General features: G+C 32.2%; 2 protein-coding genes and 1 pseudogene across 4 annotated transcripts in view; 2 read left to right on the forward strand and 1 right to left on the reverse strand.

The window, feature by feature from the left end:
• Positions 1–18827, forward strand: part of LOC105638622 (probably inactive leucine-rich repeat receptor-like protein kinase At5g48380) — a 32502-nt pseudogene extending 13675 nt beyond the window's left edge. Inside the window, exon 3 of the transcript XR_016321010.1 lies at positions 18384–18827. The product of XR_016321010.1 is annotated as a probably inactive leucine-rich repeat receptor-like protein kinase At5g48380 (transcript). The remainder of the gene's footprint in view (positions 1–18383) is intronic.
• Positions 2077–9613, reverse strand: LOC105638628 (G-type lectin S-receptor-like serine/threonine-protein kinase CES101). The gene is made up of 8 exons (XM_089722089.1): positions 8300–9613; positions 8093–8197; positions 7847–7989; positions 3759–3794; positions 3270–3480; positions 2938–3175; positions 2705–2855; positions 2077–2596 (listed from the first exon to the last, which is right to left on the reverse strand). The coding sequence occupies exons 1-8, from the start codon at positions 9462–9464 to the stop codon at positions 2285–2287; spliced, it is 2361 nt and encodes a 786-aa protein (XP_089578215.1). The 5' UTR covers positions 9465–9613; the 3' UTR covers positions 2077–2284.
• Positions 18828–20812: 1985 nt separating the features above from the next.
• Positions 20813–27332, forward strand: LOC105641608 (NADPH-dependent oxidoreductase 2-alkenal reductase). Of its 2 annotated transcripts, XM_089721927.1 has the most exons (6): positions 20813–20981; positions 24428–24580; positions 24993–25170; positions 25711–25877; positions 26176–26258; positions 26709–27332. In XM_089721927.1, the coding sequence occupies exons 1-6, from the start codon at positions 20898–20900 to the stop codon at positions 27085–27087; spliced, it is 1044 nt and encodes a 347-aa protein (XP_089578053.1). In that variant the 5' UTR covers positions 20813–20897; the 3' UTR covers positions 27088–27332. The 2 variants fall into 2 exon arrangements, with proteins under 2 accessions (XP_089578053.1, XP_089578052.1); XM_089721926.1 differs by lacking the exon at positions 20813–20981 and having other exon boundaries at positions 24211–24580.
• Positions 27333–27481: the final 149 nt, after the last annotated feature.

Raw genomic sequence — 27481 nt, forward strand, 5'->3', positions numbered from 1 at the left:
ATTCGGTATATTGTAGCTTTTATCTGTTTAACTAATATTAAAGTGAGTAACATTTCATAATTTGCTCTCACAAACTCTAAACACTTTTTTTGAAAAATCCACATGGCTTAGTTTTATTAATACTATCAAAAGCCATTACATCAGAAATAAAAGGTTGGGTACTCAGAATCCCAATCCATAAAGCCAGTCATAGAAACAGACGCCCTTGCTAAGGAATGAGTAGTCTAATTCGCTGTCTTTTTAACATACCTAACAGAAACTGAAGAAAACTTAGCAATAAGAGCTTTACATTCAGACATAAGAGAACCAACATAAGAGGAATCTTCTTCCTGTCGACTAAGAGCCTGCATTAGAAGCATGGAATCACCTTTCACATCCACCTGTAACACAAAACCTTTTCTTTTCAACTAATTGAGGGCTTCTCTAATGCCTAGAGCTTCTGCCATTAAAGGCGACTGCACCTTGCCTAACTGCTTCATCCCGCCACCAACACATGAGCTAAAACTATCTTGTAAGAACCAACCACAACCAGTAGTCCCAGTTTGGTGAACAAAAGAAGCATCAACATTAAGCTTATACATGCCAGCAACCGGAGGAGTCCAGCGAATTCGATGTTGATGGCCCTCAAACTCTAAACACTTCTATAAATCTTACTTCACTGAACAATTTAAAATAATAGAGGTAACATTTTACCCTTGCTCAAAATACTAATGCTGCTTTAAAAGCTGTTGTCACAGTGTATTATTGTATTTTCAATTGACAATTAAGAATGAAAAGTTTTACAGTCCAAACATCTATATGTATAAAAGTTGAAACAAAGAGAAGTTTGAGGCGTATTTTTCTTTTTTTAGAAATTTTTAAACATTTTCTTTAATTTTTTGTGTTGTGATTAGACAACTTAAATATTTTAATTATTATTATACTATGAATTACCCATATTAAATTATTTAAATGGTTGAAGTTTATCTATGTATAATTATCTATTCTTTGAGTATTTAAGTTATATATAATTACCTTTTGTTTGATTTTATTTTATTTTGCTTTCAGTTATATATTTTCCGTTCATATTCCTTTTTCCACCTATCTATTTTCCATTAGCCATTACAATCTTAAAATGCCTTCATTCTCTATTCTCCCTCTAACTCCTTCACTAGCAATTGAATTTAGCTTATATCATCATCTATAAGATTGAGTGAATTATAAATTATTTAACTTATTGTTGTGTTTTACCAGGTTAGTTGCTATTATAAATTATTTGAATTGTTATGAATTAGTTGTTGTTTGAATTTGTGTTTTGCAATTAGTTTCTAATTGTTAATTAGAGTATTAAATTATTTAATTTCAGTATTAACTTCCTTTTTAAATATATATATATATATATATATATATATATATATATATATATATATCTACCTGTAAAAAATTTCCTCATTTATCTGTATATTTTAATTTGTTAACTTTATCTTTATTTTTTTTTAAGTTAGTTATTATTAAATGACTTCCTATAACATTTTTTTTCTTATTTTATCAATTATTGAGTTTTACGTTCTATCTTATCGTATTATAATTGGACACCTAAGTATTTATTTAAATTGTAACTATTATTATTTTTAATTATCTGTATTGAATAATTTCAATTATATATATAGAATTACATATGATAATATAATTCATTTAAATTGTTTTCGAAAGCTTTTTTACAATTTCGGATACAACACAAATTCTTCTCTAATTTAACTTATATAAATGCAAAACTATTAATATTTGGAATAAGAGTAGTTGCATGTAACAACTAAAATTAAATATTGTAAAATTTTTTGTTACTTTTAAATATATTGTTAATGTTAATATCACGAGTAATAATATTCTTTTTTATTCAATGAATTTAAATATTTTCTCTCTTTTTTGAAATATCATTCCTTGTTATTTTATTTTATAAAATCTATTAATTGAAAGGAGAGATTTTACGTGGTCAAGTTTTGAATAAGAAAAAATGCATGTTAATTATCAATATTATTAATATTAAAATAAATAATATTATTATTTTAACAATATACTATAACTACGCTCTAAGGGCGTAACTATGACTAATTTATATATACATTTCACATTGATTATTATAGGAAATGGAATCCCTTCAAACACTAAGGAAGTTTAAAGGGAGGGAACGCTTTGCCTCCCTTTGTAAGTCTGCCCAAAGTGAATCCGGATCAATCGGGTAAGTGGACTTCGGACATCGGATGATTAAAATTAAAAAAAAAAAAATACAATAATAAACCATGATTTATCGACCAACCATATCAGTTACGGACAAGCCATTTACTGAAAATTTTTCAGCCAAGTCTTTAGTACTACTCTCACCTGTTTTTACAGTGGTAGTTCCCACATAAAATGCAGGCTGCTTAGGCATTGGAAGCTGTACGTCATTAGTCAACATAGATAAAACATCTGGCATGGTTGGCCTATCATAAGGATCCTGTTCTACACATAGCAGAGCCACATTAATGCATCTCAGAACTTGGTCGTTTAATGCTGAATCGCTCACCGTCGGATCTAATATTAGTTCCCATCTTCCTCCTTTCCATTGCTCCCATGCCTGAGATAAAATTATCATCAATTAATTTATTTAATTTATAAATATATAATTTATTTAATTTAGGGATATGCAATAATATGAAAACATTAATGAGATAATTAAACTTACATAACCCACAAGATTGAGCGGACGATCATAATGGTAAGTGCTGTGATTTCTTCTACCACTTATAATTTCAAGCATTAGAACTCCAAAACTATAAACATCGGATTTGATGGAGAAAATGCCTTCCATAGCATACTCTGGAGACATGTAACCACTGCAATATTTTTTTTTTAATTAAGAAAAATGAAATTGAGAAGTAAGTTTGATTAAGTTGATAATGATAATGTTTTACTTACTAGGTTCCTACAATCCTGTTAGTATTTGCTTCAGACTCCGTTGCCCTGAAAATTCTTGCCATACCAAAATCTGAGATTTTGGGAACCATGTCTTTGTCAAGTAATATATTACTAGCTTTCAGATCTCTGTGGATGATTCTTAATCTTGAGTACTTATGAAGGTAAGTTAGACCTTGAACTATTCCCTCGATGATATTATATCGCTTTCTCCAATTCAATAGCTGCTTTCTTGATTGATCTTGAAAAAAAAATAAAAATAAAAATATGAGCTAAATAAATGAGATGAACATATTCAACTTCTTCCATGAAAGGAGGAGCGAAAGCTTGCTTACCAAAGATGAAGGAGTCAAGGCTTTTATTTGGCAAGTACTCATAAATCAACAATCTCTCTTCTTCTTGGATGCAAAAACCTAATAGTCTCACAAGATTCATATGTTGCAGTTTAGCAATGAGTATAAGCTCATTTTTGAACTCTATTAGCCCTTGTCCTGATGTTCTGGATAGTCTCTTCACTGCTATTTCTTGCCCATCTGCAAATTTTCCCTGTGCAGTAATTGCATAATTGAAGATTAATTTCTTTATTCTGTAATAAAGATGACCATCGTTTCACTCTGTTCTAATTCCCGTATTTAAAAGTGAGAGAAAACAGAGCCTATTAAAATTACTTGAACAAATAAAGAATCAAACTAAATTGCAGAAAAAACATGAAACCAAATTAAACAAAAGTGAAGTTGGATGATTCGTTTTTCACATAGTAGAATTGTAACAAATGTATATATATATATATATATATATATATATATATATATATATAACTCTACCTTGTAAACAGGTCCAAAACCACCTTGTCCGAGTTTGTTTTGTTGTGCGGTGCCCACTCAAGTGGGACCCACAATAAATTTGAAAGGAAAATCAAGGAAGTCAAAAATGGAAAGCAACGGAGTTGTACACGGCATTCCTACGCATAGTCAAAAATGGAAGGCAATGGAGTTGTACACGGCAGGAGTTGTACATGGCATTCCTACGCGTTAACCTGCCTATAAATAGAGGCAGAGGCAGAACACAAAACACACCAGAAAAGAAAGAAAAAAATGTAGAGAGAGCGAGTGTTACCGTTTTAGGATGAGTTTCCTAAAACGAGGGAGAGAAAAATAGTGAGGATTATTTTGGGGTGTTTTTGGGAAACACTTTGTGTGCCACTATTTTTGTATTACTCTCTTTGTACCTACTATTGTTTTAATAGTGGAAGAAATATTCGGAGTTTGTCCCGTGGACGTAGCCCTAAAAGAGTTGAGGGTGAACCACGTAAATTTCTGTGTGTCCCATTTCTATTATTCCGCTGCCGTAATTATTTTCTCTTAATTGGTTAAAAGGGCCCAACGAGTGGTATCAGAGCTGATGCCCAACAACTGGTATCAGAGTCGATATCCTAACAAGTGGTATCAGAGCCGAAGGTTTCGGCAGGTCCAGCCGGTCAGATAGCGGTACCGGATCCGTGGATATATTTTGAAAATAAATATACCACGATGAAGAGAAAATTACGACGAGTCCATTGGTGTTGTCCGCTCGGAAAGACGTTGCAGAATCGACTTAGTGATGAATAGTAAAATAGTAACTCAAAGTTGATGGTGAACAGTACTATTGGCGTTGCTGAGTCCGTTTCAAATAAGCCCAGCACTATTCACGCATAGTACTATTCACGCATACAGTTAGTATTCACGAATACAGTTACTATTCGAGTATACTGTTACTATTCATGGTCACTATTCACGTATACTACTGTTCATGTATACGGTTTATGTTGGTGATGATATTCTGCACAAGTCAAAATGGACAAGTAAAATGATCAGTCTACATGGCGGGAATTACCATATATGGAGAAATGAGAGATCTCCTTATGGTAATCAAAATGCATTTGCTTGTGTTTAGTTGAACTAAACCGGAAGAGAAGACTGATGAAAAATGGGTTTTTTGAGCATGCGTCCAAATCTCAGTTGTAGATTTGATGATGAAGGTTTCTGTAGCACCTTCAGAAATGGTCAGTGGAGGCTCACAAAAGGTTCATTTGTAGTAGCTAAAGGCCGAAAGCTGTACGTGATGCATGCAAAACTCTCCCAAGACACTTTGAGTGTAGCGGAGAATGATAGTACAGTTGACTTATGGCATAAAACGACTACGCCACATGAGTAAGAAAACTCTGGCAAGAAAGAATGTACTACCTGGATTGGATGAAGTTCACCTAGATAAGTGTCCTGATTGTATGGCATGAAAGCTAAACATAGTAGCTTTCAAGATTATCCCTCCTTCTAGAATGAAGAATGTATTAAATCTGATTCATTCAGATTTGTGTGGACCATTGACGTTGTCATATGGTAGAAATTGATATTTTGTGATATTTATCGATGACCATTCTAGGAAGACTTGGGTATACACATTGAAGCCTTCTAAACCTGGTTCAGAGACAGACAGGCAAGAAGCTGAAGTGTATCAAGACAAATAATGGTGGAGAATACACTGGGCCATTTGATGTTTTCTACAAAGAGCATAGCATTCGACATCAAACGACACTTCCCAAGACGCAACAACTGAACAGTTTGGCTGAGAGGATGAACAGAACTTTGATGGAGAGAGTCAGATGTTTACTCTCACATGCAAAGTTGTCTAAAAGATTTGGGGTGAAGCGTTACTCACAACAGTTTGCCGTTCACTCTGTTTCCCTCTACAGTATGATACTCCAGAGAGAGTATGGTTAGGAAAGGATGTTTCCTATGATCATTTGCAGGTGTTTGATTGCAAAGCCTTCGTACATGTCCCGAAGGATGAACGGGCGAAGCTTGATGTCAAGACTAGACAGTGTGTATTCATTGGCTATGGCCAAGACCAATGTGACTATAGGTTTTATGACCCAATCCAGAAGACGATTATATGAAATCGTGATGCTGTATTTGTTGAAAATCAGACTATTGAAGATATTGAAGCAGAGTACCAATAGATCTGATGAAGACCCAATATACATACAGAGAGTACCTCCAATAGAACGCAGACAAATTGGAGATGAAGAAACTGTTCCACAAGAACAAGTGCTAGAGTTAGAAAATCCAGAAGTTCCTAATGAAAATGAACCAGATGAAGATTGTGGTGTTCATGTTCAGGCGCCAGCTCCAGAAGGTTCTCAAGCATTAAGAAGATCTAGTAGAGTCTGACAACCATCTACTAGATATCCAGTCAATGAGTATGTACTGACGACTGACGGGGGAGAACCTGAAAGCTTTGAAGAAGCTATGGAAATGAACACAAAAGGAACTGGATTGAAGCCGTGCAAGATGAAATGAAGTCCTTGCATGAGGATGAAACATTTGAGCTGGTGAAGTTGCCCAAAGGTAAGAAAGCTTTGAAAAACAAGTGGGTGTTCAGGATGAAGCAGGAAGAACACAGCTCCCAACCACGATTCAAAGCTAGACTAGTTGTGAAATGACATCCATTCGGACAGTGCTCGGAACGGCCGCCAGTTTTGATCTGGAAATCGAGCAAATGGATGGAAAGACTACCTTCCTACATGGAGATTTGGAAGAAGAAATATACATGGAGCAACCAGAGAGTTTTGTAGAAAAAGAGGATTGTGTTTGCAAACTGAAGAAAAGTCTGTATGGCTTGAAGCAGGCACTGAGACATTGGTACAAGAAGTTTGAGTCTGTTATGGGGGAGCAAGGCTACAGAAAGACTACTTCAGATCACTATAAAGATATTCTCTGATGATGACTACATTATTTTTGCTCTATGTGGTTGATATGGTGACTGTTGGTCAGAATTCTAGCTTGAAGATACAGCTAAGTAAGTCTTTTTCATGAAAGACTTAGGACCAGCAAAGCAAATTCTTGGCATGAAGATTGAAGAGCCAAGAAATTATGGTTGTCACAGGAGAATGCCCTTCTACGGATGGAGAGAAGGAAGAAATAGTGGCTATATCGAAAAAAGATCTGCAGGTGGTGCCTTGTGTCGAAAGTCTTCCCGACAAAAGGAGTTCGGGCGGCGTGTCCCGCAAAGTTGTAGCGGCGGTACAAGATGGTGGGCAGATCTAATAGATTATAGCTGCAGCGGGAGCCGTGTCGTGACAGTCAAAGCTCAATTCACCTTGGAAAGAATTCCTCATTCCATTCTATCACTAGATCAGGGATGTGTTGGAGATGAAGCTGTTACAGCTTGAGAAGATCCATACAGAAGAAAATGGATCAGTCATGTTGACGAAGATTCTTTCAAAGGAGAAGTTCGAATACTGTCGGTTAGCTGGAGTGACGATGATGGCTAAAGTCCCACTTGAGTGTGCAGGGGGAGATTTGTTGTGCGGTGCCCACTCAAGTGGGACCCACAATAAATTTGAAAGGAAAATCAAGGAAGTCAAAAATGGAAAGCAACGGAGTTGTACACGGCATTCCTACGCATAGTCAAAAATGGAAGGCAATGGAGTTGTACACGGCAGGAGTTGTACATGGCATTCCTACGCGTTAACCTGCCTATAAATAGAGGCAGAGGCAGAACACAAAACACACCAGAAAAGAAAGAAAAAAATGTAGAGAGAGCGAGTGTTACCGTTTTAGGATGAGTTTCCTAAAACGAGGGAGAGAAAAATAGTGAGGATTATTTTGGGGTGTTTTTGGGAAACACTTTGTGTGCCACTATTTTTGTATTACTCTCTTTGTACCTACTATTGTTTTAATAGTGGAAGAAATATTCGGAGTTTGTCCCGTGGACGTAGCCCTAAAAGAGTTGAGGGTGAACCACGTAAATTTCTGTGTGTCCCATTTCTATTATTCCGCTGCCGTAATTATTTTCTCTTAATTGGTTAAAGGGCCCAACGAGTGGTATCAGAGCTGATGCCCAACAACTGGTATCAGAGTCGATATCCTAACATGTTTTGCAATGAGAAAGAATTGGTGGCTGCTCTTATGGATGCAACGCTATATAGTTGCAAATTATGGCCGATGTTACTGCTATTTTGAAGCTCATTTGCATCGCTTGGTCTATTTGACGTCAAGAGTTCTTTTAGAAATTTCTCTGTTTGATTGTTTTCAGAAAGATTAAAAATTAGAAACTTGGAATTCAGTTTGAGCAATGCTAAGAATATTTATATTGGATGAATGACATAAGGTAAATATACCTTCTTGTTCGAGTTTTTTCCATCGCAAATACAGAAATATGCCCACTAATGCCGCGAACACAACAATTGCTAAAGCAATCACTATCCATTTCCAAACCTCATTAACTGTAGATAATTCAGCAGAGCCATACAAACTTTCATTGACAACAGCAACCAATTATAAATATCAATTATTATTTAAATCTAAACTATCTAGGTAATACTTACGAGGGGGACGCGGGGGACCAGGGATAATCGCATAAAATTGTGGTTCATTCCCTGTCAAACCTGTGAAATCAAAAGGTCCGCGATAGAATGAGCATCCAGTTAGCACATGATTCCGAATTCCAGTACAATTACAGTCTTTCCAGCATAGATCTTTACAGTCACTGAAGCTAAGACTCTGATTTTCATCATATGCGACATCATCCGAATGATAGTTAGAAATTCTTAATTCGAATTTAGAACCATCGTTCCTACAATTCGGGAGTTCCCATTTCACGCATCCATATTTTGTTATATATCCGTCGCAAGTTGCAGAAGACAAAATTGTTGGCCTCCCTGCGTCCCGTATGCTTCCATCATAATCTAAAAACCACCTGGAAATATTTCTCCGCTCAACAGGAGTGAACTCAATAAAATAAAGCCGGTAGCTAACAGATTCCTCTTCTCCATTTGAAACTATATCGAACCTATAGTTATGGTTGTACGGATCTGGAAAAGGAATGTTTGCAAATGATTCATCAGAAGTCAAGGTCCCACTAGTCCAAAATATAACTCCCCGCCGTTTAACGATGATTTCGCGTTTTATATAATCCCACTCCATAGTAAATGCTCCAAGCGTTGGAGTTTCTTCACCTAGCCAAGATGTGAGAGACCAATTTTTATTTTTCTTACTGTTAAACCCTAATTTCATTCCAGGCAAAAGCGTGTCCGTCGGATTATCAAAGCTTTCCCATAATATTTGTGTCTGGCCGCCGGAATTCGCTTTCAGCACAAAGTTACCGTTATCTTCTAATTCAGCTGTCAAATTTTCAGGGGAAGCGAACGGACCTGAATACAACTCAATTTGGCCATCAGGATGCTTGATTATTAATTTCCCAGCATCATCTACAGTAAGATAACTAGATTTTTCGGCGATTGGCTTGTCTCTGTTGGCTAACCAGACAGCATGGTCGCTTAGATCACCGCCCTCGGTGTTCACGTAGGTGCAATTTATTGCTAGGTATTTGCCGGAGAATCTTAAAGCATAAAGCCCATTTGTTGAAACAAGCTGATCGGAAAAGTTGAGCATATCACCTTGTTTGAGCTGTGTATAATTGGTTGAAGCGTGACAGAAGCAAAACAAAGAAAAAGTTAAATACAATAATAGAAGTATTTCTTTGTCAGCCATGTCCGTAGCTTTATTATTGCTTTATCTTCGTTTTTTTGAGCTCAAATACATATACATATAATACAAGAAATTAGCTGCCTACAAAATGTCTATAGATCAAATAAATATATTTTTTAAAAATATTAATCATGGTGGTTATCGAATTCAATATGAAAAAATTGAGAATATACGTTCGATTTTTTAAAATTGCAAAGAGTTTTAAAAAATAAGAATCCTTAGACGGCAAAGATTATCTTTCGTTTTTTCCTCTTAATTTCCTTCCTCTATGAGTTGACAAGTCAACTAATATTTTAACAATATTAATAAAATATTAATCATGGTGGTTATCGAATTCAATATGAAAAAGTCATTCTTCACCACGCACACTCTTCTCACTTATCGCTAGTAGGTGCCAGGCAATTTTCAAAGACACGGTTTTCCAGAGGGAGAGAGCTTCGCAGAGCTATTACTCGTCTTTGGCAATAAGTCCACATATATATATATATATATATATATATATTTCTATTTCCCCATTTATTATTGTAGTACAGTAAATGAAAGTTTATTTAAGCTCTATTTATTTTTATAAAATAAATTACGGAAAAAAATTTTTCATAATTTTTCTTTGTTTAATACCTTCGGAAAAATAAATCAGTGGTAAATATTTTTATGGTCAAAAAAGTCATTTTTAAAGAAAATATTATTTGGAAATTGATTTTCTTTTTTTTTTATTAACCAAACGTCCGTTATTGTATCAGTCTTGCAAGAAATCTTATTAAAATGAAAACAAATTTTATAACACAAAGTAAAATTTATGTAATACAAACCAACAAGCAAAATGTGTGTGCAGAAAAAAAAATAGTATTAATCTTATTTAAAACTTTAGTTTTAGAGTTAAAAAAAAAACGATCATTTCCTTCTTGATTGTAGAGGTATTAATTATTTTATTCTTATTGACTTTTTATTGAGTTATTTAATTTTTCTTTTTAGGTCATTTCATTATAAATTTTAGTTAGATTTTCCTTATTTTGGAAGTATACTTTCAGTAATAGAGCTACATTCTTAACTCGGTAACAAATAAAAAAAGTATTTTTAAAAAGTATTGTAAAAATCAAAAGATAGTTTAATTTTTCTTTTTAAGTCATTAAATTTTACTCCATTTTGAAATATCTCATCATAAAATATAATTATGCCTTTCGATTTTTAAAATATAAATGATTTATAATATGATGTCATAAAATAAAAATTATTAAGAAAATATATATAAAAAATTAAATAATAATATGTATAACAAGTATTAATCTTTGTTGATATTTCATAGGTTTTTTTTTTTTTTAATTTTACCAAAAAATAATCTTTGTTAATACTTATCTGGTCTATGCAATTTAGCTTAGAGTTTTGGTTTTTTTTACGAATCAACCAAAACTAAAATCAAAAGATAGTTTTTTTTACGAATTTTAATTTCCCATTATTTACGAAACTAAAATCACTTTAATTACGAAAAGAAAAGAAATCGAAAGTTCTGACATCCACCTTTTACTACTACTACCTTGCTTTGATTTTTTTTAACCTTTTTTTTTCACTAAACAACACTTTTTGACTCTTCCAAAATAAAAAACAACACTTTTAGAAAATAAATATAATTATTAATTTTATTTTGATTTACTATTATTTAAGTATCTCAAGCAAATTTTCTCTCTTAATTACAAATAATTAATTAAAAGGTAATTTAGTTAATTACCTTTATTTTATATAGAATTAGATAGTTAAAATATTTTCTCAATTATTATGAAAAAGTTGAATGCTAAAATTATTGGAACGAATGTAATACTTTTTCTATTCACAAGTGAAAATTATCTAAAGTTTCCATATGTTGATTTAAAAAACGATTTCATCTATATAATAGTAAAAAAATTATTAATTTAACTAAATTATCATTTATTTTATATTATTAATAATTAATATATGTAATATATATAAAGTAAAATTTAAAAAATTTATTAATTATTTCTTAATATTTTATTTATAAAAAAATTATTGAAATGACTTTTGTTTATAAAAAGGAGTAGTGTATTTTAATTTTTACTTGTGTTAATAAGTTTGTGAGACGAAAATGATATTCCCGGTCATTGTCCACCGACTTTACGGTATGGATACTTCAAAGCAGTAGAGTTTGATTTGACTTTCTGCATTGGTAGGTAATCATCATAACTCCTTATATAGAGAAATAGACAACCAGGCAGGTCTTTCGTTTTCTTTTCTTTTTTCAAAAAGAATTTTTTTCTTTTTCTGTCTTCAAAAAGAATGCAAGTACAAGTTATGAATTGAGATGTCAAATGGTCTTATTTACAGTGACTACAATTTATTTTTCATACTTGATAGATAAGCAAGCATGATTACCCTTTCACCAAGGCCAAGAGGGGGCGGAGAAAAAGGGTTTGATATATTCATTTTAGCAATCATAACGTCTATTTGGTTTTTTTTTTTTTTTTGTAATTATTCATTCAAAATTTATGATATTTTATACACGGTTCAAGATATCATTCATTACGTCAATTGTATTCTTTACCCCACACATTAAATTTAAAGCTCTTGGCAGTTTCATCTACTTCCCAATAAATTTATGTTTTATTATTTTGTCTTTTTGTTAAATTTTGATGATGGGTTTGAGAGAATTAATGATTTAACGTTTGATTATCATAATTTTTAATACGATAATTTTTAAATTTTTTAATTAATTAAAAATAGAAAAAATTTATAAATTAAAGTGTCTAATTTGTTATTTTATTTTTATAAATTTAATTATTTAATGCGTCAAAATAAAAATTGAAATGGTTATATTTTTTTTAATAAAGTATAGAGATATGTATTTAGCCCATGTTTAAAAGATGTAATTGGGGTTGGGGCAAATAGTTGGGTTAATAAAAAATCAAACTATATCTTATCAATTATTCGATTTGAATTGGTTCATTATTTTTCTATCCGGTTGTATTTTGATTAATGATGAAAAATCAAAAATTCTTTTGGCACAATTCAGTTTGAAGCCTAAAAAAACTAAAGAAACTTGATCAAAACTCCAACTAAAATCAACTTGAATCAAACTGATTTGACTCAATTTAATTAGGTTCTTGATAAATTTTTATTAAATTTGGTTTCATTCAAATTAATTTAATATAATTGAATTAAACCAACCGTATACACATCATTAGATGCAATAAACAATTTCACCCGTATTGGTTGACGATGGTTGATGTATTCCATTGTGTATTTATTTATGTATTTATTTTGATCGATAATAATGGAATGATAAATAGCAAAGAGGTAATGCAATTATGTATAAATATTAAAAATTTAAAAAAAATGTCAAGCAAAATATAATAAATCAAACATAGTAAATTTAATATCTTAATTACTATATATTCACAATAATTTTATGTATATTAATATAATGGAACTCTTAAGCAAAAACAAAATATAATAATTTTATATAAAATAAAATTTTTTTAAATAAATTAATAAATTAATGACAACTTACTTCCACTCCTCGGATTCTGCAAAGAACAAATAAAAGGCTTCTCGTGTATAAGTACTTATCAAATGGAAACCTTTTTGATTGGTTACATTCAACGGAAGACAAAAGAAAGACTCTGCAATGGCCTTTAAGAATGAAAATTGCTGTTTGATAGGACGGCGCGTACCACCCAAACCCGAATTAATATAATATTATTCGCTTAAGCCAAGCTTTCACGGATTTGTTTTTGGGCACCTCTCAAAAAAGCTCATACTAGTGGGTTGGGTTTGAACCATTATATTTTGGTTCCTCTTCTCCTTTTTATTCGATGTGGTACTTGGGAGAATATCCTAATACTGTTGGTTTAGCGAGAGGCTTGGCGTGGCTTCACCATTGCTGCAACTTCCGTGTAGCTCATTTGAACATAAACTCAAAATGTTCAAAGTGAAATTATAGATGCTGCATAAATTTAACATGTAAAATTTAGGTTGATTTATTGAAGAACAATTTTGGATTTGATGAGGCTTTCAATTACAAAGAGGAGCCTGATGTTGGTTTAGAAGAGCAGAAAATTAAGAAAGAAAAGGAAATTCTGCAGAAAATGAAAAAAAGCTGCAGATTTTGTAAGTGTGAAGAAACAAATATTCACTTCTTATATTTTCCATTACAGCATAATGTAAACATTTATAGTAGAGCTAGTCTAAAGTTTGTTCACCAACCTTCCATAAGTCAAGGAAGGTTGTTCACTAAACCTACCTAAAAGCAAGGTAGTTCAACTACTTATTGACTACAATAAAATCTAAATGACTTTAACAAATACATCCAAAAACTATCAACAACACTTGCATCAATTTCTTCAATGGAGCTGTAGCTGTAACTTTAACACTCCTCCTTGATGCAAGAGTTGAGACAAACACCAAGTCTATTCCTAAGAAATTCAAATCTTGGTTTTTGCAATGCCTTGGTGAAAATATCTGATGTTTGGTCTTCAGAACTGCAATGAACAATCTGAATTTCATTTTCCTTTTCAGCTTCACGAATTGCATGGTACTTGATTTTTATATGCTTGGTTTTTCCATGGAAAATTGGATTCTTAACCATAGCAACAGCTGATTTATTGTCACAAAGTATTTTAGTTGGATTTTCTTGCAGAAAATTCAGATCCACTAACACCTTTCTCAACCAAATAGCTTGATTTACAGCAGTAGATGCTGCAACATACTCTGCCTCTGCAGTTGATTGAGCGACTGAAGCTTGCTTTCTTGTTCCCCAGCAAATGACAGCAGAACCAAGTGAAAAACAAAAACCAGTAGTGCTCTTCATATCATCCAATGACCCAGCCCAATCACTGTCTGAGAACCCCAACAACTTCACACCATTTAATCTTCTATAAAACAAACCAAATTCAGCAGTCCCTTGCACATATCTCAAAACTCGTTTGGCTGCTGTAAGATGGTTTTCAGTTGGAGAATTCATGAATCTCGACAGTAAATTTGTTGCAAACATGATATCTGGTCTTGTTACAGATAAATACAGCAAAGAACCAACCATGCTCCTATAAGTTGAAGCATCTATAGAGTGAGAACCATCATCCTTTTGCAATTTTATTCCATGGGCTGTAGGTGTACTCACTGGTTTGCATTTGCTAAGTTCAAACCTTTTAAGCAGCTCCCAAGCAAATTTCTTTTGTGAAATAAAAATCCCTTGCTCATCTTGAGCAATTTCAATCCCAAGGAAATAGCACATTAAGCCAAGATCATTCATCTCAAAAACCTGCTGCATCTTCAATCTGAATTCTTGAATTAATTATAAATTGTTGCCTGTGACAAGTAGATCGTCAACATACACAGAAACGATAAGCACATCACTTCCTTGTTGAGTTACGTAAAGTGTTGCCTCATTCAAGCTTCGTTTAAAACCCAAATTCAGTAAGTAATGATCAATCTTGGCATACCAGGCCCTTGGGGCCTGTTTTAAACCATAGAGTGCTTTCTTCAACAAACACACTCTATTGCTTCCATCATTAAAACCTTGAGGCTGCTCAATATACACTTCTTCCTTCAAAGAACCATTTAAGAAAGCTGATTTCACATCCAATTGAAAGACTTGCCAACCTTCACTTGCTGCTAGTGCCAAAATCAATCTAATAGTGTCAAATCTTGCAACTGGTGCAAAGGTTTCTGTAAAATCAACCCCTTGCTGTTGAGCGTAGCCTTTAACAACATATCTTGCTTTGTGCTTATTGATGGAACCATCAGAATTTAATTTCAATTTGAATACCCATTTAGTTCCAATTACATGCTTATTCAATGGTCTAGGAACTAAAATCCATGTTTCGTTTTTCATAATCATCTTCAACTCCTCCTCCATGGCAGCTCTCCACTCAGGCAATTTTAAGGCTTCATCCACCTGAGTTGGTTCAAGTGAGACAACATTACATCTGCTGTAAATTTCATCTAGGGATCTAGTCCCTCTAATTGCATAATCATCTTCATCTGATTCTTCTTCATTGTCAACTGGAAGTTCTTGCTCTTGCTGAAAATCAAGAACTGATTTAGAATTTTCTGGTTCCATTTTACTCCAATCTCATTCACCTTTCTCATCAAATTTGACACTCCTGCTGACATACACCTGTTTAGTAACAGGATTCAAAATTCTGTAGGCTTTGGATTCACTGCTGTAGCCTACTAAAATTCCCTTTTCAGCTCGTTGATCCAATTTCCCTCTTTTTGCATTTGGAATAAATGAAAAACATATGCTTCCAAAGATTTTGAGATGACCTACCGATGGTTTAACTCCAAACCAGCTTTCGAAAGGAGTTTTTCCATCAATAGCTTTGGTTGGAAGCCGATTTTGAAGATATACAGCAGTGTTTACAGCTTCAGCCCAAAGAACTTTGGGTAGATTTTTCTCAAACAAGAGACATCTCGCCATATTCATCACAGATCGATTCTTTCTTTCACTTACACCATTTTGTTGAGGTGTGTAAGCTACTGTTAATTGATGGTGAATGCCTGCTTCTTGCAAATATTGCTTGAATTGATTGGATGTAAATTCAGCCCCATTATCAGATCTTAAAATCTTGATTGGGGAGCCAACTTGATTCTCTACCATTGATTTAAACTTCAAGAACATTTTGAAAACTTCAGATTTGAATTGGAGGAAATATACCCAGTAGAATCTGGTGTAGTCATCAATAAACAATAGAAAATACTTGATGCCATTGTAAGATGAGACACTCATAGGGCCACACACATCAGTGTGTATTAATTCAAGTTTCATAGAAGCTCTCCATGCTTGATCAGATGGAAATGGTGTTTGGCTGAGTTTGCCTAACTGACATATTTCACATATACTGCTGTCTTCTTCAACTATAGATGGCAAATCAGCAACTAACTTCTTGGATTGCAGCAATTTTAATGAATTGAGATTGGTGTGACCAAGTCTCTTATGCCACAAATCAGATTCTTCTTTATGACTCAAGCAAGATTCTTCTTCGAAGTCTCTTAAATTTAGAGGAAAGCTTCTCCGTTTCATTTTGACAGCAAATAACTTTGAGCCAGAAGGATCACTTATTTCACAAGTTTTATCTTTAAATAGCAAACTATAATTCTTATCCAGCAATTGACCAACCGAAAACAAGCTTTGATTTAGTTCCGGTACGTAAAGAACATCGGAAACAAGCTTTGTACCTGAAGGAGTTTGTACAATCACATCTCCTTTGCCTTTGACATCAACAAGCCTACCATCTCCAAGTCTGACTTTTGAAGAATAGTTTGTATCCAAGCTATCGAAATTCATCAAGTTTGGTGTCATGTGGTTAGTGCAGCCACTATCAACAAGCCATGCTTCTTTAGCTTCAATTGAGACACCACATTCTTCAATTTCATTTGCAACAAATAGTTGTTCTTCATACTTTTCAGAATTTTCGGTGACTTGTGCATGATGGGCTTGTGTTTGTTGATTCTGGTTTGTAGAACAAACTTTCTCGGTGTGACCAAATTGCTTACAAACCTTACATTGAGCTCCAGGTCTGAACCAGCAGTAGTTCTCAGTGTGGTTTGTTTTTTTGCAATGTGGACAAGGTGGAAATCTGTCCTTCCTCCAATTTTTTCTTAAATTCTTCTTCATTTTTGGTTTTCTGTCAGTTTGCTGGCCTTTTGAACCTCCTTCTTGCATTTTTGTTTTATGAGTCACAACAAGAGCCTTCTCTCCAATGGTTTCTTCTTCCCTATAGGCTTTTCTTTGTTCTACAGCTTGTAGAGCATTTGAAAGCACATTTAAGGATATTTGTGACATGTCCCAAGTTTCTTCAAGAGAAGAAATCTTGGCTTCAAATTTTTCAGGGAGAGTCACCATAACTTTCTCCACGATTCTCTTCTCTTCTAACTCTTCTCCCAACAATCGAATTTGGTTTACAATTTTCATAACTCTATCAATGTAATCTTTCACATTTTCATTGTCCTTCATTTTCAACATTTCAAATTCTTTTCTTAAATTGAATATCTGCATCTGTCTAGTTTTTTCAGATCCATGATACTCAATTTTTAACTTCTCCCAAGCTTCATGTGCTGTCTCACATGTCATAATCTTGGTGAAGATAGGATCTGCAACAGATGCATGGATATAGGACAGAGCTTTTGGAGCCTTAGCAACCTCTTCTTCATGTTGTTTAATCTGCTGAAGGGTTGGATTTTGATTAAGAGGTGGAGGTACTCTGTTTTCCTCCACATACTGCCATAATCCAAGCCCCTTGAAATAAGCTCTCATCTTCACAGACCAAACATGATAGTTTTCCCCATTAAAATGAGGTGGTGAAAGAGACATGGTGCTGGAAGCCATTTGCAGAAAAGCAAATAAACAGAAAAACTTCACAAATTCTGGTTTATTTGGTGGCTTTCTCTATGATTTTCACTCAAACACACACACAGCCCTTTGAGATCAAGGTTGCTCTGATACCACTTGTTGGTTTAGAAGAGCAGAAAATTAAGAAAGAGAAGGAAATTCTGCAGAAAATGAAAAAAAACTGCAGATTTTGTAAGTGTGAAGAAACAAATATTCACTTCTTATATTTTCCATTACAGCATAATATAAACATTTATAGTAGAGCTAGTCTAAAGTTTGTTCACCAACCTTCCATAAGTCAAGGAAGGTTGTTCACCAAACCTACCTAAAAGCAAGGTAGTTCAACTACTTCTTGACTACAACAAAATCTAAATGACTTTAACAAATACCTCCAAAAACTATCAACAACACTTGCATCAATTTCTTCAATGGAGCTGTAGCTGTAACTTTAACACCTGACTTGAATGCTGCTTTGAAAAGGTTGACTGTTAAAGAAAATTATTTATTAGCTTCTCAACTATTTGATGACAAAATTATATTTATAACTTCACAACTGATTTTTTTTTTGAATTGCTAAAATATAGATACTTCCCTGAAGGCATTGACATCTATTTCGAAAATGTTGGGGGCAAAATGTTAGATGCGGTGCTTCTGATCATGAGAGTCCATGGCCGTGTGGCTGCTTGCTGAATGATCTCACAGTACAATCTTGAGGAGCTTGAAGGGGTTAATAATTTGATGTCTACTGTTTATAAGCGTGTTCGTATAGAAGGGTTTGTAGTTATTGAGTACTTTAAGGAATATGCCAAGTTCTTGGACTTTATATTGCCTTCTATTAGAGAAGGAAAGATAACATATGTGGAGGATATTGTTGAAGGCCTGGAGAAAGGCCCTGCAGCTCTTGCAAGGCTTTTTCACGGTCAAAATGTTGGAAAACAGGTGGTTGTAGTTCATCGTGAGTGATGAATCCTTGTGTAATTTTCTTATTCTACTTCATTAAATATAATAATGAAATGGTTTTCCTGTCCCTTCTGCTGTTCTTCAGGATATATTAGCCTTTGTTTCAGTTTTTCTGATAAGATTTCCCTTACATGTGTTCTAATTCTCTTGCAAGGTTTATATATATATATATATATATATATATATATATATATATATATATATATATGCTTTCTTCTAGAGATGTTTTCTACGCATCAGCCTTCTCTTCCTATTTTTCTTCATTATTTGCATGTCATTGCAGTGATTGAGCCACGAATTGAAATTAAGGGCTAAAACATATTTCTAGAGTTAAAGGGGGAAATCGACAAAATTTACTATTTTGGAGGGCAAAAATAAAAAAAAATTCAATATTTTGTGGGTATCTCTTTTTAAAAAATTTTTATTGGGAGCGGGGGGCCACCCCTGCCCCCTAGCTCCGTCAGCGTGTCATTGTAACTATCATATTAAACTCAACTTATAAAACTAATTGAAAAAATAGAAAACTGAATTTTCAATAATCGAACCGAATCAAAATAGAGAGAAAAGCAAATTAGTTGTGTTTTATTTATTGTTAATATGTCGATATATATATTGCTTTTTATAATAGATAGAAAATATGTATAATCAAATAAGGATGATAATATCTAATTTTTATAGAAAGAAATTAGAAATTTTACTCAATTTGTCAGATAAATATGTATCAACTTCAATAATTTGCCTTCTTAAAAAAAAAATTCAATAATTTGATTCAAAAGGATTCCCATTTATCACCAAATCGCTCGGAGTTTCTAAAAGATGAAAAACTCTTCCCGTTAAGAATCTCTACTTATCTTGTGATCCTTATATACACATGTACGGCCTAACAATAAATATAAGTTCGAATCTCCTCTTTTATTACTAAAAAAAAAAAATTTAAATTTTAGATACAATAATTTAATTACTCCTGTAATTCAGTCATCATAGGTGAAATTAACCGCCATTGCAATTCACTGATTTATGAAAATACGAAATACTAATAATAATTAGTTTCAGGACATCAGTCTTATCATTCGGGCAAGATATTATTTGCACTCTTCAATTTATTTACTCATGGAAAAAACAAAGTAGTAGCTAGTAATAATTAGACAACGTTGAAGGTACCTCATATTTAATTTATGTGATAAGAAAAAAAAAAGGAAATGATGATTGAATTGGGTGCAGGCGTCCTTGACAAGTAGACAATCATTTAACAGATTTTCATTGAGGTTTCTGCAATTAATTAATTTAATTACTGAAATTTTACCGAGTAAAAACCTACTGTTTGGAAGCATAAGTAAGACAATGCATCAAGTTATATACATACATTCACCTAAGATATTAAAATTTGAAAATAAAATTTGTAAATATCCAATATAGTTTATCATCTATACATGTGCGCTCCTATAGCCTTTGATTAGTAAATTATATATTTAGAATTTAAATAATTTTAAATTTAAAAGATGGTCAAGATCTTTCGAATCAAGTCATCTGTCTTGAAGGTTATAAATATCGATTAATATTAAAAAGATTTACCCTAAATCGTGTTTAACCCAAATATTTTTACAATTTGGTACTTTTTCTTGAAGTCAGTTTTTTTATTTTGCATGGGTGGATTCGCCATGTTCCCTTCCAATTAAAAGAGAGATTTTTAAAATTTTTCTTTTTTTAATAAACAGTAAAAATATTATTTTTTAAATTTAAAAATTATTTTTAATTAATTTGATGTATGAATAGAAAAAAAAAAGTATATATATTTTTCAATTCAATATTCTCATATGTGTGCATGTAATGATTTTTCCTCTTTTAATAAAATATTTGGAGTTATTCAAAAATGAAAATAAAACTTAGAAGCCGCCTAGATTTTTTTTTTCCCCGTCTTTTGATAAAATAATTATTAAGCTTCAGGTGCTTCCACGTTACTTCTCCTAAACCAAGATAGCCGCCAGAATTTTTTATTATAGCTGATACTTGTTTTTTTTTTAGGTGTAACCATTTGAACATAAACATATGGCAATCAAATAGATGTAGACATCATCTTCAACTAGTATAAAAGAGACATATGCTCTGGATATGATAATATATCCAAAAACACTAACAAAATGTCAAGTGAGGAAGTGATAAGCAACAAGCAGGTGATTTGCAGAGAAGAAATATATGGGTTGCCAAAAGCATCTGATATGTACATTACAACAACCACCATAAAATAAATACATAATGTATGAATAGATACATAAAATAAATTTTTCTATTTTTTCATCTGTGTGCATGTACTGGCTTCTTCTCTTTTTAATAAATTTTTTGGAGTTATTCAAAAATGAAAATAAAACTTCGAAGCCGCCTAGATTTTTTTTTTCCCCCTCTTACTTCTCCTAAACCAAGATAGCCGCCAGAATTTTTTATTATAGCTGATATTTGTTTTTTTAAGGTATAACCATTTGAACATAAACGTATGACAATCAATAATAGATGTAGACATCATCTTCAACTAGTATAAAAGAGACATATGCTCTGGAAATGATAATATATCCAAAAACACACTAACAAAATGTCAACTGAGGAAGTGATAAGCAACAAGCAGGTGATATGAATTTAGCCCATGTAATTAGGATTGGGCAAATAGTTGGGTTACTAAAAAAATCAAACTATATCTTATCAATTACTAAAAAATCAAAAATTCTTTTCACCCGTTAGATGCAATAAACAATTTCACCCGTATTGGTTGACGATGGTTGAGTATTCCATTGTGTATTTATTTATTTATTTATTTTGATTAATAATAATGGAATGATAAATTGCAAAAAGGTAATGCAATTATGTATAAATATTAAAAATGTAATTAAAAATTTTAAAAACAATGTCTAGCAAAATATAATAAATCAAACATAGTAAATTTAATATCGTAATTACTATATATTCACAGAAATTTTATGTATACTAATAAAATGGAATTCTTAATCAAAAACAAAATATAATAATTTTATATAAAATAAAAATTTTTTAAATAAATTAATGAAAATAAATAAACGAAAGTATAATAACGTTCCTGCAATCTAATATAGGAAATTTGGTTTGATTGAGTCATCTCCGTTATATAAAAAATAATTACGAATTTAATAAATATTATTAAAAGACAAGAATTGACCTTATTGCATAATTTAGTGTATTATTACATACTATTAGACGTCTTATATAAACAATAATAAACATATAAGTATTTTCGCCAACAGTTGAGAATGATGAAGAAAGAGAAATTAATCATTGAGGGAGAGTATTAAAATATCACTGATTAATTTAGAAAAGATAACCACCAAAATGGGTTACTACAATAATATAAATACTTGGCAAGCTTAAAGCCTAAAACCCCAAGCCCAAAGTTAGAGGTCCAAGCCCACATTCTAGAATATTCCACAATTCTCCACACATGAGATGTAATGAAACTATCTTACCTAACTCTAGAATGTTCCTTGTAATCTAGACCGTCCATTTTTGTAAACAAATCTTATCCGTACATTGAGGAGGTGGAAATGTCTATAAATACCATCCCTCCTCTCATTTGTAAAAACCAAGCAAACACCAAGCAAAAACCAAGTAAGTAATTCTTTCCTTAAACTTTGTGAATATTTGCTTCTTATTAATACAATTATATTTGGTGTTGTGTGTTAATATTATTTTGGTTGCCTTTCCTGTTATTATTTTTTATGTTATAAATTATTAACCAATCTTGAAATTTATCACTGCGCTGATATCCAACAAATGGTATCAGAGCATTAATTCCAACAAATTAATCCCAACACTTTTAAATTATAAATTGAAATTGATATCTTATGTGTTCATAAAGTTGAAATACTTCCCATGAAACCCGTCATAATGCGCTCTAAGCAGTCACTTCTAGTGAAACCCATCATAACGCACTAACCAGTTAACATTCATTCCTCTTACTATTACTACTAATGGAAACCGTGGAATCAAGAAAATAGCGTAATACAAAGGGAAAATTATTATTATATTCTTATACATTTGAAAATACAGTTTTAGTCAGTCTCAGCATTTTTTTAAATGCTTTTTGAAGTCAATATATTTTTATTCCGGTGTACATTTAGTCCTTTCGTCTAATTTAATATATTTTGTCCATTAAATAAATATAAAATTATTTAAATAATCTTACTATTTTCATTTCAAGTAATTTTCTCTCTCTCCAACAACTTTATTTTCCTTTTTCTCTCTCTTAGTTCCTTGTACGTTTCTTTTTTTGTACAAACCCAATTTATCACTAATCTTCTTTTATGAAGAGATAAATTGATATCACATAGTTTTCTGTGTTTTGGTTATATTTTCACCAACTGTTTAGGAGACAAATCAAGAGCATTTATCTTCATTGTTTTCAAGCCAACGGGATCGTTGTATCTATAATCCAATTTATGATTGGGAGGAGATGGATTAGAGGAAGAAGAAATAGATTGATGTAACCGGTGCTTTTGTTTTTTTTTTTTTTTTTTTTTTTTTCATCTAGTGATTGAAGAGATGGTTCTGATATTGTAGATATTAAAAATAAAACTTTCAGATTTCTTTTGAAAATAAGTGGCAGAAACAGATTGATCTAACAGGTTAAAGAGATGGTTTTGATAGACTTGAAAAAAAAAAAAAAAAAACTTTCAATTTTCTTTTGGAAATAAATGGCAAATTTTGGAAATGGTTTAAATTTTTATTAGGAATCTTATTTTTTTGTGATGTTTTTATTTAACTTTGGATGCTTAATCATGTTGAAAATATTTTTAATATTTTGCAATTTATAAATAATTGTGACCTTAATTAAAATTATTCCTCTGGATAAATTTTTGTTTTGTTATTAGTGAATAATATCAATGTTTAAAATATTTGGTGATATTTTTTTCTACGTTATTGTTTATTGAGATAAATATTTCTTGAAGATAGTTTTTTATAAATTAAATGAAACCTCAAATTTAATATTTATTAAAATAAATTTTTAATAATAAAATCAAATATATGGTCCACTACAAAAAAATCAATTTCTAGTACCAAAATCAAATGAATGATTTAATGTAAAAATTTATGAAAATATATATTTGGTTCTTATTTTTAGATATCCATTAATAAAATTCATATTTCTTCCTAAAAAAAGAACACAGGGGTATTTTTAAAATGAAATTTCATCCTTTTTTTTTTTTTTACCCTAATTAGATAAAATTGAATGGAATGACTAAAATTGTGACGCAATATAAGGATTCTTAAAAGCATATCAAAAAATTAAGGTACTGAGTAGTTGTATTTAGTAGATAATGGATGTAATAGTAATTTCCAGTAAAACAAAACATCTTTAAAATGTCAAATCAAAGATATCATGCATTACGTCGTATATGTGAGTTATTGCATACCTGTTTCTGTATTCCTTTTGCCCCAACTGACGAAATTCACGTTTATAATGCTTTCCTCTTCTTATCAACTTTCCAGAAACTATCAGTAGAAGTCAGAAAAGATAAGGTCATTTATAGAAAGAAGTACTCAGAAACAGAAAATAGAAGCAATGGCGAACGAAGGCGAGGTAGTGAGCAATAAGCAGGTGATATTAAAGAACCATGTGACTGGGTTTCCTAATGAATCTGACTTGTACATAAACACTACTTCTATTAAGCTTAAAGTACCAGAAGGAAGTAAAGCTGTTTTGGTCAAGAATCTCTACTTGTCTTGTGATCCTTATATGCGTGGTCGCATGAGTAATGGCCCGGCAGATGATACCGAATTCGCTCCTTTCACTCCTGGCTCTGTAATTTCTCTCAATCCATTTTTCTTTATATTTTATAAATTGTGTTATTATTTATTTTTGGGTTTTTTTGGAACCAATTATAGTTGTTTGTTTCTGGGGTTGTATTAATTTCTTATAAAGGTGATGGAAAATATGATGATTTTGATGTGAAATTACTGCATCAATTGAATAGCTCTGTTTTTGTTCTCTGAATACCTTTTCTTCTCATCGTTTGTAAATTGTTTTCTTATTTGTTAGTCCTTTCTCTTTTTTTTTCTTTTTTTTTTCTTTTTTGTATTGCTGAAATTTTTTATGATGGTTTTGAGAGAATTGATGATTTTTATGTGAAATTAGTACCCAAATTGAATAGCCCAGTCATCTTATGAGCTTTTCTTTTCTTTCTTTCTTTTTTTTTTTTTTTAAAAAAAAAAAGCCAATAAGTGGATTTGCAGTGGCCAAAGTGGTGGATTCAGGGCACCCTGACTTCAAGAAAGGTGACTTTTTGTGGGGAGTTATAAGTTGGGAAGAGTATAGTCTTTTAACAAAACCTGAAAGCTACTTTAAAATCCTCCATACAGATATTCCCCTTTCCTACTACGCTGGACTACTTGGTAAGTTCTTTCTTCAGTTTATGATACTTGGAATTTTTATTGGTTAGGACTTTTGCTACTGGTGGAATTTCTTTTCCTTTTCTGGTCAGGATTGTTTGAATGTCAGACTTATTGATGAAATTGAGGTGTTATTGACTATTGTATGTAGATAAATTAGGAGTTTGGGTATCTATGGAGTTTTCTTAATTTTTGTCAATCTCTAGTCAGAATTTAGATTTATCAGTTCTTTGATTATGATAGTTTAGATTAATTGGAAAGGTATTGATGGAATTTTCTTATTTTTGGCATCATTGGTTTGATTCTCTAATCAAAATTTCTATTGAAAGGTTCTCAAACTTGTAGCTTTTCTTATAATAGTAATCTAGACTTGTATAGCTAAACAACTGAGACTTGAAAAGTTTTTTTATACAAGATTCAGACTACTTTGTTGCTGTTAATAGAACCATCCGGACAAAATTTCAACAATGTTTAATATCCGGTCTCTTTTCTGGTTAGGATATTATGGTTTGTAAATTTTTAACTTATTTCTTGTTTTAATAGGTATGCCTGGCATCACTGCTTACTTCGGTCTGCAAGATATTTGTTCTCCTAAAGAAGGAGAACGTGTCTACATTTCAGCAGCGTCGGGTGCAGTTGGTCAGCTTGTTGGGCAGTTTGCAAAGTTGATGGGTTGCTATGTTGTGGGCAGCGCTGGAAGTCAACAAAAGGTGAATCACTATGAAGAGCACACTTCCATCTTTGGTTCATCTTCATTTCTTATTGAATGACTTGTTACATGAAAAGAATCAAGAATTATCATCCTAATCGTCATTTAACCTATTTACTTGCCAAAGTTCTATTGTATGATCACTTTCTGCATTTTGCATATAGTATATATTTTGTATTATGTCTGTTCTTTATTAAATGTAGTGATTGGATGGTTTTTTATGAAGAACAAGTTTGGTTTCAATGATGATTAAACATGCTGAACTCATTTAATTTTGTTCTGGTTTGTCTCACATAAAGATTGACTTATTGACGAACAAGTTTGGTTTCGATGCTGCTTTCAATTATAAAGAGGAGCAAGACTGGGATGCAGCATTGAAAAGGTCAGTGTGTGTTATTTAAGAAAAAGTTAAAAACATTCCTCTCAAACTTGATGGAAAATTTTAAGTTCTTTGTTTGACATAATTCCCATTTATTTTAATTTTTTGGGGATCTTTGCTTGCCTACAATTAATATATACGTCTTCCTATTATTCAAATATTGGTAGAACAATATGTACCGTAACAGGAATATGTAAAACTAAAATATGAAAATCTGGTATCTTGCCCATGCTGTGCCAACATTTCTTGGTGGCTCTTATCTATGACAAACATACGTCATGATAAAATTGTGCATTCCAGTGAAATACTTTTGTTTTTTTTATAACTGAAATTGTGTGACCACAACCATGAGAAAACTTCTTACCACATATTGGTGAGACTAATGTAATCTCCGTACAAAATTTCTCAGAGCCATCTAATATGTAATAGAACTCATTAAATTCCATTCTCCAGATATTTTCCTGAAGGCATTGACATTTACTTTGAGAATGTTGGAGGAAAAATGCTTGATGCAGTTCTTCTGAACTTGAGGACCCATGGCCGAGTCGCTGCCTGCGGAATGATTTCTCAGTACAATCTGGAGCACCCAGAAGGAGTGCACAATTTGATGACAATTGTTTATAAACGAGTTCGAATACAAGGATTTTTATGTGTTGATTACTTCAGCCAGTATTCTAAGTTCTTGGACTTTGTTCTGCCTCACATTAGAGAAGGCAAGATTACTTATGTGGAGGACATAGCTGAAGGCATTGAGAATGGTCCTTCTGCACTGCTGGGCCTTTTCAGCGGCCGGAACGTTGGAAAACAGGTTGTAGCACTTGCTCATGAGTGATTTTGCCTACTTTTTGGATTATCTGTTAATGCAGGAATAAAGTTCTATTGTACTCTGGCAATTTCATATTTGTGTGTTATTTAAGTATGTCTGTACTGAAAAAAAGAAAAAGAAAAATAAAAAAAGAGAAGATTTTATGTATTAAACCTTATTCTGGCTTGACGTGTGCCATACAAAGGGCTGTAATTTTCTGTTCAGAAGCAGATTTCAGATTTTTGAGTAATAATAAAACCCATTTCTGGTTATCACATTGCTTAAGCTGAAGTAATTAATTATATAATTGTATTTAGCAAACATCTTATTTTAACAATTATTATCTTGGGAAAGTAAGAGAGAGGGTGAGAATTAAAAACAAAAGAAGAGAGAAGTTCAAAACAGAGTGGTTCATGCAAAC

Source organism: Jatropha curcas, chromosome 5, assembly GCF_041381405.1.
Source record: "Jatropha curcas cultivar XTBG-Jc1 chromosome 5, XTBG_Jcur_1.0, whole genome shotgun sequence".
Classification (NCBI taxonomy): domain Eukaryota; kingdom Viridiplantae; phylum Streptophyta; class Magnoliopsida; order Malpighiales; family Euphorbiaceae; genus Jatropha; species Jatropha curcas.